Source organism: Talpa occidentalis, unplaced genomic scaffold (assembly GCF_014898055.3).
Source record: "Talpa occidentalis isolate TD23 unplaced genomic scaffold, MPIMG_talOcc4v2.1 talOcc4.17, whole genome shotgun sequence".
In the NCBI taxonomy this organism is placed as follows: Eukaryota; Metazoa; Chordata; class Mammalia; order Eulipotyphla; family Talpidae; genus Talpa; species Talpa occidentalis.
Window position 1 is genome coordinate 54,990,872 of NW_023601754.1, and position 15,962 is coordinate 55,006,833.

At 67.0% G+C, this 15,962-nt stretch overlaps 2 protein-coding genes across 2 annotated transcripts; one reads left to right on the forward strand and one right to left on the reverse strand.

Moving 5' to 3' along the window:
- Nucleotides 1-588: 588 nt before the first annotated feature.
- CD248 (CD248 molecule) lies at nt 589-4,043 on the forward strand. The gene has a single exon (XM_037518257.2). It carries the CDS (start codon nt 590-592, stop codon nt 2,774-2,776), a length of 2,187 nt encoding a protein of 728 aa, XP_037374154.1. The 5' UTR covers nt 589; the 3' UTR covers nt 2,777-4,043.
- A 6,398-nt stretch (nt 4,044-10,441) lies between these two features.
- On the reverse strand, nt 10,442-15,300 carry TMEM151A (transmembrane protein 151A). Its single transcript, XM_054697549.1, is given in 3 exon segments — nt 10,442-12,643; nt 12,646-12,811; nt 14,830-15,300. Coding segments are annotated over 3 exon segments (1,800 nt in total). The 3' UTR covers nt 10,442-11,480.
- Nucleotides 15,301-15,962: the final 662 nt, after the last annotated feature.

Below are 15,962 nucleotides of genomic sequence, written 5' to 3' on the forward strand. Positions count from 1 at the left end.
AGTGAGCCCACGTGCAGCGGGAAGGGTTGCGGCCGGGCGGGGCTCGGGGGTGGGGGACGGAGGACAGGTTGGCCTCGGCCGGCCGCTCTAGGAGGAAGGGAGTCAGGAGAGGCTGCGCGGGGACAGCAGCCTCCACACGTGTGCGTGTGAAGCCCATGAGTCAGGCGTCTGCACAGGGATGACGAGCTCGGGTGCTGACGCCGCTGAAGGGTGTGATGAGGTCGCGGGTCCAGATTTGGGCTCAGACTTTGGGAAGAGACCTCACCCCACGCCAAGAACCCCGGCCGCCCCGGACTTCGGATTCCGAGGGTGAGGGTCGGTCCTGCCTCCCCTCTCCTATACTCTGGCCGCTGTTTGCTGCGCCTCCTCCTCCTCTCCCCCAGACCCCCCACTCCTGCCCCCCCACCGCTGCTTCCTGCTCTGGCGGCCCCAGGGGAGCCAGAGCAGGGAGCTGGCAGGGGCCCCAGCCCACTCCTTACAAGGCCTGCGCCCCGGCCGGCCCGCCCCCGGCACGCCCGCGGAGGCCCCGGCCCCTCCCCCTGTCAAGAGCGACTGCAGACCAGGCCCCGGCCAGTCGGGGGGCGTCGCGATGCTGCTGCGCCTGCTGCTGGCCTGGGCGGCCGCGGTGCCCACACTGGGCCAGGGCCCCTGGGCCTCGGAGCCCCATGCCACCTGCGGCCCAGCGAGCTGCTACGCACTCTTCCTGCGGCGCAACACCTTTCTGGAAGCCTGGAGGGCCTGCCGAGAGCTGGGGGGGGATTTAGCCACACCGCGGACGCCAGAGGAGGCCCAGCGCGTGGACAGCCTGGTGGAGACCAGCTCGGCCAGCGGCTTGCTGTGGATCGGCCTGCAGCGGCAGCCCCGGCAATGCCAGCCGCAGCGCCCACTGCGGGGCTTCATGTGGACCACGGGCGACCAGGACACAGCCTTCACCAACTGGGCCCAGCCAGCCACGGCCGGGCCCTGCCCGGCCCAGCGCTGCGCAGCCCTGGAGGCGAGCGGGGAGCACCGCTGGCTGGAGGGCTCGTGCACGCTGCCCGTGGACGGCTACCTGTGCCAGTTCAGCTTCGAGGGCGCCTGCCCAGCGCTGCCAGGTGAGGCGAGCCAGACAGGCCCGGCCGTCTATACCACGCCCTTCCATCTGGTCTCCACCGAGCTGCAGTGGCTGCCCCTGGGCTCCATGGGGGCCGTGAAGTGCCAGGCGGGGGGAGAAGCCTCTCTGCTCTGCATGAAACAGCCCGAGGGGGGTGCGGTCTGGTCCCAAGCCGGGCCCCTGTGCCCCAGCGCCTGCGACCTGGACAACGGGTCCTGCGAGCAGGAGTGTGCGGCCGCGTGGGACGGGCGCGCGTCCTGCCGCTGCGCCGAGGGCTTCTGGCTGGCCGAGGACGGGCGCGGCTGCGAGGACGCCTGCACGCACGCCCCCTGCGAGCAGCAGTGCGAGCCCGGCGGGCCGCAGGGCTACAGCTGCCACTGTCGCCTGGGCTTCCGGCCCTCGGAGGACGAGCCACACCGCTGCGTGGACACGGACGAGTGCCAGATCCCCGGCGTGTGCCAGCAGATGTGCGTGAACTACATCGGCGGCTTCGAGTGCTACTGCAGCGAGGGCCACGAGCTGGAGGCGGACGGCGTCAACTGCAGGCCCGCTGGGGCCGTGGGCGCCCCGGCCTCCCGGGGTCTCGGACACCAGCTGGAGGACGAGGAGGGTGAGGAGAACGAAGAGGACGAGCGGGACGAGGAGGACGAGGGGGACGAGGAGGACGAGCGGGACGAGGAGGACGAGGAGCATTCGCCTGACTACGGCCTGGCCTACGGCCCCGGCAGCCCAGAGACCAGAGAGCAGCTGATGTCCTTCCTGCACCCCACAGGGCCACCCCTGCTCAGTGCCCCCAGGGACCCCTACCGCTCCGCAGTGCTCTCTGCCACCCGGCCCACATGGCCGTCCGCCCTGCTCCCATTCCCGGCCCGTGCCAGGGACGCGGCTTTGCCCGCCGACCGCCGGCGCTCCATGTCCCCGACCAGCGCTCCATACCTGCCTGCGGCCCGCCCGCGCCCTGTGACCTCAACCAGACATCCTGAAATGTCCCCTGCCCGCCCCTCCCCAATGTTCCCAGACACCCAGGCCGCTGACACCCAGACCGCCACTCATTTGTCTCCCCCCCCAGCTAACCACACCCCTCTTGCCAGCACCTATCCTGCCCGCCAGCCCCCGGGGACGCCAGACCTCAAAGCCTGGGCCAGCCCCTTTCCCATTGCCTCCACTGTTCAGCAGCCCCTGGCCACTCCTTCCAGGCCCCCCAGATTCCCTGTCCATCAAGTCCCCTTGCCAGCTGTCACCCAGCCCCAAGTCCTCCACACTCTCCTGTCCTCGCACAGCCCGACTCATCAGGCCTCACCCACCAGCCCGACACACGCCCCTCCCAAAGTCCCACAGGCCCCGAGGGAAGGCGCTCCTGAGCCCACACTGGCCCCACACCTGGCCCCAGCGGCGGGCCCCACGGCAGCCCCAACGGCCCTCGGGGAGGCCAGTCCAGCAGGTCGCAGCCGAAGGGATGACCGGTGGCTGTTGGTGGCACTCCTGGTGCCAACATGCGTCTTCTTGGTGGTCCTGCTCGCACTGGGCATTGTGTACTGCACCCGCTGTGGCCCCCACGCACCCAACAAACGCGTCACTGACTGCTATCGCTGGGTCACCCACACAGGGAGCAAGGGCTCCACGGAACCTGTGCCCCACAGGGGCAGCCTCACAGGGGTGCAGACCTGCAGAACCAGCGTGTGATGATGGGGTGCCACGCCGCCCTCTGCAGGGTGTGCAGGGGGAAGGGGCATGCATTGGACACAGGGCCCAGGCTGCACCAGGGACCCATGGGGGCTGCTCCTTTGGACACAGGACTTCCTGCCTGTCCCCCCACTCCCGGGGCCCAGCCGGGCTGCTCTGTCAGTAAACTCTTGGAAACTGCTCCCCAGCCCAACAGAGGAGACACCGAAGCCCCCAGGACCTTAGGGGCGGGGTGCTGGGGTCTTCTCCAATAAATGGGATGCTAACCTCACCCAATGCTCCTGACCTTGTTGGTGCCCGAAGGGAGGGTCTGGGAGGACTCGGAAACAAAAGAGCTTGTCTGGGCCCCAAAGGAAATAAGGTAAGACTCTTAAGCGAGGGTATTATCCAGATTCCCAGGAATCTCGCTGGAGCCCAGAGAGGGCAGAGCCTTGCTCAGGGTCACACAGCAAGCCCAGGAGCAGGGGGTTTGGCGTGGGGAGAATTCCATATTTGTTTCTCTTTTTGCCAAAACTCCAAGGAGGTGGGGCTGAATCTGAGGGAGGGTTCTACAATGTGGGTTTCTCCTGAATGGGAGCCAAATGGGCTTAGAGATGAAAGGTAAGTCCTGGGCTTGGTGAAGGGGTCTAGCCGGTGAGCTGCTGACTTCTTCTGGCGTCTCCCTTGCCCGCCTCCCACCCCTGCCCCAGGCTGCACAGAAGGTGGTGGCTAGGGCTGAGAGTCACTCAAGGGTACTGTCCCCCCCTGGGTTGTAGGTACTCTGGAGGTTTTCCTCCACTCAGCGCTGGGGGAGAGGTGTGAGCCCCAGTCTAGCACTAGGGTCAGGAAAGCAGGGAACCCAAGAGAGTAATCCCACATCCAATGCTCCCTGGGTAGCTACCAGAACAAGGTCTTCCCACTTGGGGTCACACTTGGCCCCTCTCCTTATAGGGGTGCCTGGACAGAGAGAACCCAGGGGGCCCCAGCTGGAGTGGGCAGTCAGGCCGGTCAAGTTTGAGGTGTCTCCTGATAGTGGCAACCTCCTTCATCCTGGGCTCCCTGCTTTGGGGAGGAGGAGAGACAGGACCTGGGCTGGGAGGCGCCGGTTCCCACCGCCTCTGTAATTTTTCAGTTGCAGCCTCTAAGGGACCTCTAATTAGGCCAGGACAGAGTCACCACGACCACCCGGTCAGGCGAAAACGGGTGGCCGGGGCCCCCTTCCCTACCCGTATCCTATGCCACCCTTTGCCTCCGGGCACTGGGTGAGGGTTGGCAGACAGGGCGCGGCCCCAGGGGACAGGGGGTCGGCGCTGGGGACTACGGGGTGGGGGGTGGCGCAGAAGGGGCGGAGGGAATGCCACGTGCCGCCCCCTCGCCCCCCCTCACGGTCCCCTAACTCAAACCAGACCCTCCTGCCAGATCCTGCAGTTTTTTAACCTCGGAGACGCCTCTGGAGAGGTTCGCTGGGTGGGAGCAGGGGTCACGAAGCGGCCCAAACACCTGGGTCTGAGAAGGTGAGCGCAGGTGACAAAGCGAGTCAGTCCGGGCAGGGCTGGAGCTCTGTCCTCTGACCGTGGGCAGGGGATCCGGAGCGCCCCGAGGGCAGGAAGGGGTTAAATGCACCGCAGTGGAGGGAGGGGATGGGACAGGGAAGGGGGCCCGGAGCCGGCTCTTTGTCATCGGGTAATGAGCACCAGATGCGGAGCAGCGTGCGGCCCTAAACACCCGGCCTCCCAGGGCAGAGCCCCCGCCCCGCGAGCGGGGCTCCGCCCAGCCCCGGAGTTGGCCGCGGGCCCCGCCCACCGACTGTCAGGCCCCGCCCCATCCAGGCAGCACCCGGAAGCGGCACCGTCAGTCCCGCCCCTTGAAGCTGCGAGCCACGCCCACCCACCGCGGTCACGCACCCCTTGCGCGCTCTTCAGAGGCCCCGCCCACCGCGGTCACTTGCCCCGCCCCCTGCGCGCTGAGGCCGCACGGTCGGCCCGCCCACCCGGGCCGCAAGCGCCGCCTCCGCGCGCGGCCCGCCGTCCCGAGGGCAGGCGCTCCGCCCAGAGTTCACACGCTCTCCGCAGCGCTACGCGCCCCGCCTCCCCCGAACTACAAGCCCCGCCCTTCGCGCGGCGCGCGCGCCGGGGCTCCTGCGGCGACACAAACTCTCCGGGAGAGACACACGCGCCCCCTCACGAGTTAAAGCGTTGCCCTCAAGGGCCTCGGAAGGCTCCGCCCCCAACTTCGAGCCCCGCCCCCTCACCGGAGCCCCTACTTACGGCTGACACTGCGCCTTCTCGCTGACGTAGCGGCCCTCCACAGGGCCCAGCCCCGCCCACCGAGGGTGCCGCGAGCCCCGCCCCTGACGGGCCTGACGTCCCACCCTCCGAGAGGGCCCGTCGCGCGGGACTTGGCGCACAAGTACCGCCCCCTCAGCGGACGTCATCCAGCCCTTCCCTCAGGCCCCGCCCCTGCGACGCAGAGCCACGCCCGCCAGCCCCACCTTCTTGCCTCGCAAGCCCCGCCCACCCCGGCCTGGGCTTCTCGAAGTCTCTCCCGTTCTGACGGGTTTACTCAGACTCACGTGTCCCGCGCCCCCAGTCGCCGATCAGGATGCGTGGAGGGCGGCCTTGGCCTTCTCTCTGCCTTCGGGCTCCGTCCGTCCAGAGCGCGAGGTCTCCGCCGGGAGCGCGGACAGACTCGGCGGCCCGCGGCCCCCGTCGGCGTCGCTGACGGGCCTTTGGCGCCACCTGCCGCCGGTGTCGGGCTTTGCCGCCGCCGGGGACCTCGGCCTGGCCCCTCTCCCAGAGCACGTGGCTTGCTCAGTAAACAGCTGCTTAATTTATTAAATGTCGGTGTCATTAAAATATTTGCCAACTGTCCCCCATACCAGCAAAAGGGCAGACCCGCTCGCAGGGGCCCTCGCCGTTTTGGAATCCCCCAAGGGGGCGTCACACCAGCCCTCAGCCGCCCTGAGCTCAGGCCCCCGGCCCTGGTTGCGAGGCTGGGGGGCAGCTGCTGGCCTGTCCCAGGCACCATGCTCCAGGGGCTGCAGCACAGCCTCGCGCCTAGGGGTCCGGGTCCTCCTCTCCCTCCACCTGACCCCATCCCCTGCGGTGCGGCTCGGCGGGAGAGCCTGCAGAGCCAGGGCTGGTGGCTGAGTCACAGCCTCCCCGGCAGGTCCTCCCTGCAGGCCCAGCGTGCGCCTCACCACATTGGAAACGCCTGGTCCCAGGACCCTCTGGAGTCCAGCGCTAGGAGCTCAAGAAAAAAAATGGTCGTTAATGTTGCTGGGACAGACTGGGGAGCCAAGGTCGAGGGACAGAACTAACACCTCCTGAGCTCACCTGGGTGCCGGCACCAGCTGGGCCTGGCACAGGAGCTCAGGCCCGCGGAGAGGGACTCCCTTCGGACACTTTCGTGGCTCGGGCGCCCCGCCACAGACGGGGTGGGGTTTGGTGAAAATAACTGCGAGTGCTCACAGGGTGTGTTGTGCGCTCCTCCAGTGCACAGAGTGCGCGTGCTAACCCATCCAGGATCCCTGGCAGCGCCCGTCCGTGAAGTGCGCACCTTTCATAACACCTTTTCCAGACCAGGAAGCTGAAGGCATTCACCGGAGCGCCTGGATTCAGCGCCTGCTTTGGTGAGGTTTGGACCAGGTGGGTCCCGGGAGCTTCACCCGAGAGTAGGGCCAGTCCTGACTGTAGGGCCTACAGCTTCACCTGAGAGTAGGGCCTGCTTCCTGACTAGGGCCCACCTCCCAGCACTTGCTCTTGGGTGAGGCTGCAACGTGTGAACCCCTGGGCTGATCACACTGTAATGGAGGGGCCAGTGAAGCTTTCCTCAGTGGTTTGTGGTTTTGGTGGATGATGCTAGTGAGTGGTGCGTTGCCTGTGACCTAACAGGATCCAGACAGGACCCCAGGGTAGCTTTGGGGCCTCTGGCAACTGCCAGGCTTCCCTGTGGTTGGGTGAGTTTAGGGATTCCACCCGGAGGCCAGCCCTAGTGGTAGGAGCAAGCACTCTGCACACAGCTCCTCTGCTTGAGCTCCAGGAGCTTCTGCAAGTTCCCAGATGGCTGTGTTTGCTCCCTTGTTTGAAACACGGGCCCCTGAGGTGCTCCAGTTGTCCATGACAGTCCGCTGTGGGGGAGAACGGACGCGGTGAGGACAGTCAAGGTTTCCTGCTGGAAGTCACCAAGGACCTTCAGGGTGGCTGTGTGAACCCACTACCGGCGCCAGCTGCTTTAACTGGCCCAGTTGACTGGGTAGGAACTGACATCTCCAACCTACCATGGGCTTGTGGTAGAGGCCCCCAAACCCTGTCACCACACCCAGCCCTGAGTGTCTCAGTTGCTTTTTCAGAGGGCCGTTTGGCTAAAAAAAAACCACCCCAAAACATGCAACTATTCCATTCAAGAAATAGGTCCAAATAACATTATAAGTACTTGCAAAATAATAGCAAAAATAATAGCCACGCATTGCATACACATGAAAAATAACACCCACACAGGCATGGTATTTCATTTGATTCTTAAATAACCACGGGCATTGCTAATGGCTTGAAACTGTATCCTGGTGTTGCTGTGAGTTTGCGGCAGTGCACAGGATCCAACATCAAGGATCCTGAGAGAGGACTCTTAGGAGAACTGGAAAGGGGGTGCAGAGTTGGGGGTGCTATAAACTTTCCCCAGTCCATTGCCGAGTTTGCCCATGGACAGAAACTGAAAACGAGGTGGACCTGTGGGCGGCATGTGAAATCAGGCTGGGGAGACCACATCATTCAGGGTGGTGATGGAAACCCTGACGATGATGCAAATCTGGATTTTGGGGTGCGCTACCAGGCAGCAGAAAGCAACTCTATCCGCCTTGATAGATGGACTGTCCTGGATGCCAGGGGGCAGCTGGATTTTCTTGCTCTAATGCAGCTCCCTCGTGGGTTCTCTGCAGCCTGGACCTGGCACACGAGGGAGGGTCCAAGTTCCCTTGGAAAGAATTCCAAGGCTGCAGGAGAAAGGAGCGCTGACCTCCACAGCTCCTGTTGCTGGCTGCAGGCCGTGGTCTGCTGTCTCGCCAGGCCCAAGGGCGCTCTCCTCTCAGTGGTCACTGGCTGAAATGGGTGCCCCACCTGAACGTGTCAGGACAGTGACCTCCCCACATCGACATCCTTCACCCCAACCACATCTGTGAAGTCCCTTTTCACAGGTGAGCCGGCATGCTCCCGAGTCCTAGGGACGAGGACAGGGGTACAGCTGGGGCCTCTGTTCTGCCAACCGCACTTGGGGACCAGGAAGAGGTTGAGGTTGGTGAAAGGCCCCACAGCTGCAGCGAGCAGGTCCTGCAGCGGGTCCTGGCAGGACGGGGGGCGCGGTCTGTTTATCGCTGGCTTATTATGGGAGGGATGGCTGCATGGGGGCTGCCCGCCCTGTGTGTCACGGACCTGTGAGCTGGGGAGCCTCTACTCAGGTGCTGCTGCCTCACACCGGTCACCCCCGCCAGGGCGCCATGTGACTGGAGGACACGCACTGTCACAGCCGGGGCGGGGGCAGGGGGTGCTGGACCAGGAGGGGTTTCCTGCTTTGGTCTCCATCCAGGAACCATCTGGACCCTGGTTCTGAAACTGTATCTGCCTTCTCTTCCCCAGGACCCCTCGCCCCCCCACCCCCCCACCCCGGTCTTGGGGGCCCTTGAGGTTCTTTCCTGCCAGCTGATCTCAATCCGGCCGTGTGGGAGGGGTACCGTGCTGCCTCGCTTCACAAATGCCCTCGCTGTTTCAATTTTTAAGTCATCACCTCTTCCTTTCAGAAAGTTTTAGACGGCTGAACTTGATCTTTATTGAATAATCTTTGCATAAACGCCATCTTTTATAACACTCTGGGGGTGTCTTTTAGAACACACCCTGCTCTCCTGACGCTGGCGTGGAAACTCTCCTAGGAAAAGTCAGTGTTTTCATCTTGTTCAGTTTCGTTTCGTCAGTTTTCAGAACAACAGAGAGAAGAAAGATGGGTCTGTCCTCTGGAGTATGAGCGGGGTTACGGAGAACGCGCCCATCTGGGTCTCAGTGGACACTCTGGACACACACTCCTCGGAGCAGGGCCAGCACAGCCCTGGCCCGGGGTGCGGTGATCAGTCTGGTCAGCCTGTTTGTCTTGCTTCTGTCGGATCTGACTCCCGGAGGCCTCTGCCTTCACCCAGCAGGGCAGCAACGCTCCTTCCCAGGCCTCATTCAAGGATGTGTCCAGTTTTGGGTTGGACACCTGGTCTCCCTTGGCCTTTCCAGTATACCCTGGGCCACCTCAGTGATGACTTCACACTCACAGGCCCCGGAGAACAGACGGCAGCGTGTGTGACATTTGAGGGAAGATGAAACTCGAAAAAAATTCAGGGGCCTGCCACCTCCAGAACATTCCCTGGAGGCCCCGGTTGGGAGGCGGCCAGAGCTCCCAGGTGCTCGTCTGGGGCCGTGAACCATGAGTCAGAAGCTGCCTTCCGGGGTCCAGTCTGCGGAGCTGGCGGGGTGTCCCCCAGTCCCGAGAGATTCAGCTGCCAGCCTGGGAGGCCGGGCAGCCTGGTCTCCACCGCGTCAGTCAAAGTCAGTCACCAGGCCAGTCAGCTTAAGAGAGTGGGGACGTGGCTTCACCTCTCAAGGGGCCATACTTAATCCACCACCAAGCTGCGGCCCCAATGAATAGCCTGAGCGGGTCCTCTGCTCCCCGTAGGCCCACATGGAATGTGCCACCACCTTCTGCCCTCAAACCAGCATCTTTTTTTTTTTTTTTAAAGATTTATTTACGCATACGAGAACTGGGGTACAGGCCAGAGGTGCGGGGGTGAGAGGATTCACCAGAGGCAGAGCGGGGAGCAGAACAGGCAGACTGACTGAAGTACACTGCTGAGGGGAGCAGCGGGCGAGACAGGAGAGGTCTGCTGCACCCTGTGGGTTTCTCTCCAGCCGGCCGGGGATCGAACTCATGCTGCAGAGGCTGCGGGTTGCTTCACAGTGCTGTGCTTAATCTCTTGCACCACCAGGGAGGCCCTGCAGGGGCCCTTGATGGGCAGCTCCTGCCCCAGAGGGCACACTCTGCCCGTCCCGCCTGGGGGCACGCTGCCCCTCTCAGCCCCCTTCTAGGTCACCACCAGCCCTGGCTGTGCCCTCACACAGATTAAAAAGGGTGATCTGTACCCAAGTGGACAAGCTCCGTGCCAGGGCCTGAGGTAGCCGGCCTGTCGTCTGGCCTCTACCCACGCTGGACCCCAACGTGGTGCCCTTGCACCGTGAACGCCCTGCCCCGCATGAGAAGCTGCGGATTCTAGCGACCGTCTGGCTCCATCGCGAGCGAGGTCCTTCCCCGGGACGGACACCCCCCATCACCATGGGGGCACCTGAGCTCCTAGCCCAAGCCATAGCTCGCTCTCCCCACTTCGGGAGCAGCGCCCTCCCGGGTCCTCAGCACAGGCAGCAGCAACACGGAGTCCCTCGCCGACCCGGAGGAGGGCCAGGCGGGCAGCCCGACGGCTGACCCAGGGCCAGACACGCCAGCACAGGCGGCTGCCGAGAACCACTCCCAGGCCGCGCCGGGCAGCCCCCCCCACCGGTGCTGCTCCGGGAACACTGGAGCTCAACTCCACGCCCACCCGAACCCCGCGCTGCGCCACGGCCCACGGCGGCCCGCGACCCTCGAGGTGGCCTCAGACCCCAGGAACGCACCGACACCTTCCGTTTCACACCTTTTATTTGATCTGCGTCTTCTCTCCTCGGCCCTCCCCCGCCGGCCCCTGAGCGGGCGGGAGTCCCACATGGAAGGGAAGGGACGCTCTCCTCCCTGGGGGAGGGGGGTCCCCTGGGCCAGGCCCCACCCAGGGACCCCGTGGGACAGCAAGGGCATCGTCCAAGAGGCTGTGGCCCCTCGGATGCCCTGACCCGGGGGTCATGGGGAGGGTGAAGAGCAGAGAAGCGGGGCCATGAGGGGGCAGAGTCCGGAGGGTAGGTGCGTGGCTGGCGGGAGGTGGACTTCGGGGGGCCAGGCAGAGACCAGAGGGTGCGGGACTGAGGCGGGCCCTGAGAAGGAGCCCCGGGTTGAAGCGGGGCTGGATGTCGGGGAGGTGCGCCGGGGAAAACTGCAGGGATGGGGGTGGGGCAAGGCTGTGCTCCAAGAACCAGGCTCCCCCTCAAGGGGCCCACTACGAGGTCTGACCACCGGGGTCCCCAGGGGCAGGGCAGGCAGGGAGGGGCCCGTTGGGGGAGGAGTCGGGGCCTTTGGGCGTGTGGTGGGGCCGAGGCTGCGCCATGGTGCTGCCAACGCCCGCTGGTCAGCGTCATGGAGGCCAGCGGGGCTAGGCGTGGCCCCAGCCCGCCAATTTGTGCTTCTGGGTGGCATGAGGGCTTGATGGCCTTTTGCTGAGGCAACGGCTGTTCCCCAGGACGCCTCCCCCTCCCCTGGCTTTCTGGAAACTTCCTCCCCCATCCAGCCTGAGAGGTCCCCAAGACAGATCATCTGCCAAGGCAGGGGGCGGAACACGGTGGAAGTGGGGGGCCATGCTGGGATGGGTCAGACTCAGCTTTGGTGGTGTCCACGCACCCCCCAGAGGACCCCGGGTCACTGCATTTGAGGGCTCCACCCCGCCCCCACCCCGCCAAGCTGGTCTCCATCCCCCCTGTCTGGGACAACAGTTACGGGGGCATCGAAGCCCCTGGTGGGATGGTGGGGAGGGGAGCCGCTCCGGGGGGCCGCGGGGGTCTCAGAGCGCGCCCTGCCCGTCCCCCCGGCAGCCACTGTCGCCGTGGACAATGAGCACCGGGAAGTAAAGGGCGTCCTCGTAGCAGGGGGGGCTCTCCAGGGGCTCCGTGTCCTCTCCGTGGCGCCCCAGCGGCCCCCCGCTTAGGCTTCGGAAGACCCCGGGGGTGGCCCGGCCCCCGGCTCCCAGAGAGAGGCGACTGCGGCTGAAGGGCAGGCGGGGCCCGCTGGGCCGGGCCGGGGGCAGCGAGTTGCTGCTGACAGAGCGGCGGCAGCGCTGGCAGCCGCGGAGGTAGGCGCCCGAGCCGGCGCCCATGACCACGGCCTCCGAGTAGCTGGGCACCAGCTGCCGGTTGGAGCAGATGTGCCACTCGAGCTCGGTGAAGTCCACCGTGGCCACGCGGGACAGCGGGGGCCCGCTGGGCACGGCCCCGGGCGGCGGGGAGCTGGCGCCGAACAGCTTCTCCACCTGGTAGTGCACGTGGGCCGTGCCGTAGGCGGCCACGACGCGCAGCGGCCAGGACAGCGTGGCGGCCGACACCAGCCAGAAGACCCAGGCGCGCGCGTACCAGGGCGGGCTGCGCGGGTCCGCGAAGACCATGAGCGAGTCGCGGAAGTCCACGTCCTTCAGGTGCATGCCCTCGCGCGCCTCCAGGTAGTCGTCCAGGCCCTCGTTGGCGCCGAAGAAGCGGGCGCGCTGCGTGAGGTACGAGGCCTCGGCCTCGGCGCTGCCGAAGCTGAAGCACTTGGTGAAGCGCAGGCGCGTGGCCGCGTGGTCAGCCAGGCCCACCAGCTCCTTGGACACGTCGCGGACGCCGTGGGCCGAGTAGTCGAACTCGCCGCGGGCCGTGCGGCTGTCGGCGCGCTCGTGGTAGACCTGCGTGGTGGTGTAGGCGTCGCCGTTGCGGTAGCGCGTGATCTGGCGCGTGCGGCGCACGTAGTGGTAGCTGGTGGCCTTCCACCACACGCAGGGCGGCGCCTGCTGCAGCCGGCGGATCAGGGCGAGCACCGTGCCCGCGTCGGTGCGGGGCGCCTGGCACGCGCGCACGTGGCAGTGCCAGCACTCGGCCAGGTAGAGGAGGTAGAGCAGCGAGACGAAGGCCAGCGGGATGTACAGGTAGCCGTCGGAGCAGGGGCTGGCGGGGTAGGTGGGCGGCGGGCCCCCGCCCCCCGCGCCAGGGCGGCCTCGGGCCCCAGGACCAGCCGCGGCACGGTGGCCAGGCGACACCAGGCCACCACGGCCCCGCAGGCGTGGATGAGCAGCGTGAGGAGCAGGCACTTCCAGTGCGACTCGCGGCACAGGGAGCTTCCCAGCGACTGCTTCAGGGGTCGCTGCTGCAGGGTGGGCAAAGAGAGGGGGGCTGGGTCAGGGGGGAGCTGCTCCCCAGTCCGCCACTCCCAGGAGGAGGGGGTGCTGTGCGCCCCACTTTACAGAGGAATGAGAGGCTCCGAGGGGTGGAACGACTTGCAGCCCGCCCCCCAGCCGACATCTGGCCCGCGCCTCCCCCCCCCCAGCTCGGGTACCTCAGCCCAGGGCGCTGAGGACAACACAGACCCACCTCTGCCCCAAGAGGGAAGAAGCCCGAGTGCCCCGGAGAGAACCGGGTTCTGCTCATGGCTTTGCCCCTGATTTGGCCAAATCTCCGCCCTCCCCGAGCCTGGCCTGGGCCTGGGGGGCGGGCGGCCGGGTGCTGGGGAGACTGGAGGGGAAGCCATGCGCTTTGGAGGCCGGCACCGAGAGCAGCGTCGGCTCCACCGCTGATGCTGACCTGGGCAGGTCCCCGTCTTCCCTGGGCCTCAACGTCCCCCCGGTAAACTGGGTTGTGAGGCGTCGACTCGATCACGTGTGAACTCTCCACGCCGGGTCGGCGTGCAGAGAAATCTCACTGTACCCTGAACTCCCTCTGGTCTCGCTTCCACTAGGGACGGCAGCAGGCTGGGGAGAGGCTTTTAAGTAAGCGAGAGAGGAAGAGCTGGGAACGGGGGAGGTGTGAGTCTGTGAGTCGGGGGGAGCAGATGGAGTGCCGGCCTCCACTCCCCATCTGCGCTGAGCCAGGGGGCGGGACACAGCTGCTGGGCAGCAGGGGCAACTCCCTGGCCCCGGAGGGCTTACCCTCCCGGCAGGGCTGCCAGCCTGGCTCCCACCTCACTCCCAGGTGCCTATGGAGAGAGGAGGCGGGCAGAGGAGGGGCCAAAGGGCGCAGAAGGAGGGGCGGCCTGGGGGAAACAGCAGAGGTGGGGTTCAGAGGCCACCTCTCCCACCCCAGCCCTACCAGGCCTTGAGAGACCAAGAGACCACCCCCCTCCCAGCCTGCCTCGCCCTCCATCTCCCACCACAGGGGCCCACCACCACGCTGACCAGCCTGGCCAGGCAGATGGACACCCCGCTCGCCACGTCTCCTGTGTTCCTCTCGCAGACCCACCCACCATGACGTCCATCCTGCCTTTTCATCTAAGACACACCCGGGCATCATCTGTGCCCAGGGCACAGCCCCCCAACGACCGTAACACCGGGCACACACCACACACGCACACCACAGACCCACCCACCACCACGGAGCACACACACGCACGTACACCCTACCCGGCCTGCAGCTCAGGGTCACCCCGGACCCTCCCCTGATCCCCAGCCCATCCCTGCCCCCACCCCTACCGCAGCCTGCACCCACACCCTACAGACTCCACCTGGAGAGGCCCACCCACGTGCGCGCACGCAGCACCACTTCGCCCCGGCCGAGGGCCCCAGACCCTCACCTGGCCACGGGTTCACGGGTCCCACCCAAGGAGTGGGGCGCACACGCGCAGCTGCACTCGCCCCAGCGCACAAGACCCCTCCCCTCCTATCGCCCCAGCACCGCACGCAGCGCCCACGGGCCTGCACCCCCGTCCTGGCCAGGGCTGAGGAGAGCCGGCCTGGGGGTTCCAGCCGGCGGGAGGGACCCCGGGCCTCACCGCGGGGAACGGCGGCCCGGCCGGCCTCCTGCCCCTCCCCCCGCTCCCCACCCGAGCCCGGCGGCTGCTGCATTGCAGGCGCCGCCCGGCCACCTAGGGAGCCGCGGCCGGGCGGGGGGCTGACCCCGCGGCCCGGGGGGGGGGGGGGGGGGGCGGCGCGGCGGGGCCGCGGGGGCCGCGCGCTGACGTCACAGGAGGGCGAGGCTGGAGGAGGGGGCGCCCGGGCGGGCCTCGCCGCCCACAGCCCTTCCCCGCCGCCCGCCCGCGCCCCCACGCCGGCCGGGGGCCGGGGCCCCGCGCTGGACGCCGGCTGCCCCTGACGTCACTGCCCGCGGGCGCCCCGACTCCGGGACCCCCTCCGCCGCCCCCGCCCGCCCGCCCGGCCCCCGCGGCGCCCGTACCTCCTCCCGCGCCGGCTCGCCGTCCGGGGCGCGCGCGGGCCCCTCCGCGCCGCCGCCGCCCGCAGGCATGGTGTCCTGGCTGCTGCGCCGGCCCCGGCCCGGGCTCCGGGCATGATAGGGGCAGCGCGCGGCTGCGGCGCGGCCGGGAGGGCGTCCGCTCGGCTCGGCGGCCGCGGAGGGAGTGCGCGGAGCTCCCGCCCGAGCGCGGCGCCGGCGTCGGCGGCCGCGGGGCCCCGCGCCCCGCCCTCCGCTGACCCCGCCCCGCGGCACCGGCGGCGCCGCCGGCAGCGCCTGGCACGGCGGGCGCTCCCCCCGGGCCGGGCTGGGGGCGGCGCTGGGCCCCCGCGCCGCGCTCGCGACCTTGGGCGAGTCCTTGCCCTGCAGGGCGCGACTGTCCCCCGCGGCAGAGAGGAGGGAGAACCCAGAGGGCCGACCCCGCGGGCCCCTCGCGGAGGGGAGGCCCAGACCCATCTGGACGCGTCTCCTGCGGAGGGAGCGCCGGTGACGCCCCCGCAGCTGCTGGCTGGGCAGAGGCGCTGGGCGCCAGTTAGACCCGTAGGCCAAGGCGGACGCCCGGGCACCTGACCTCGGGGGAGCGCTTCCCCCCAACTTGTTTGCCCATCTGGGAAATGGGAATGGAAGGTGTTGGGCGATACACAAGCATTCCCTGTGCGGGAGGGGGGTGGGCCGGGCCTGGGAGGGGGCCCCTGGGGTCCCGGCTCCTCTCGTCCTGGGGCTGCTCCTTGGCAGTCGAGGGCACCTGCCCCTGGGTCTGGGCCTTGCCCCCAAGCTACACAATCAGCGGGTGGGACACAGGGAGCTATAGGGTGGGTGGGTTTTTGTGTGTGATTGGGGGGGGGGGAAGGGCAACTCCAAGTCCATTTGGCTCAACACCCCCCACCCATTTAAGATGAAGTAACTGAAATGACAGAGGAAGGAACTGTTCTGTGGCTCCACCCATTTATTCTTTATGCATTGGGCACCGATGTTTATCGGGTGTTTTCTATCCAGAGCACTGTGCTTCGCACGGTGAAGTCAAGGGTAGGCGTGGAGAATGGTACCAGGCCTGTCCTCATGGCAGTTACATCCAGGGTAAACCGGTGTACCCTGAGGGAGCCTGGAACCCCACTTCC

Coding starts and splice junctions, on each gene's coding strand:
- CD248 (XM_037518257.2), top strand. CDS start 590: ATGCTGCTGCGCCTGCTGCTGGCCTGGGCGGCCGCGGTGCCCACACTG.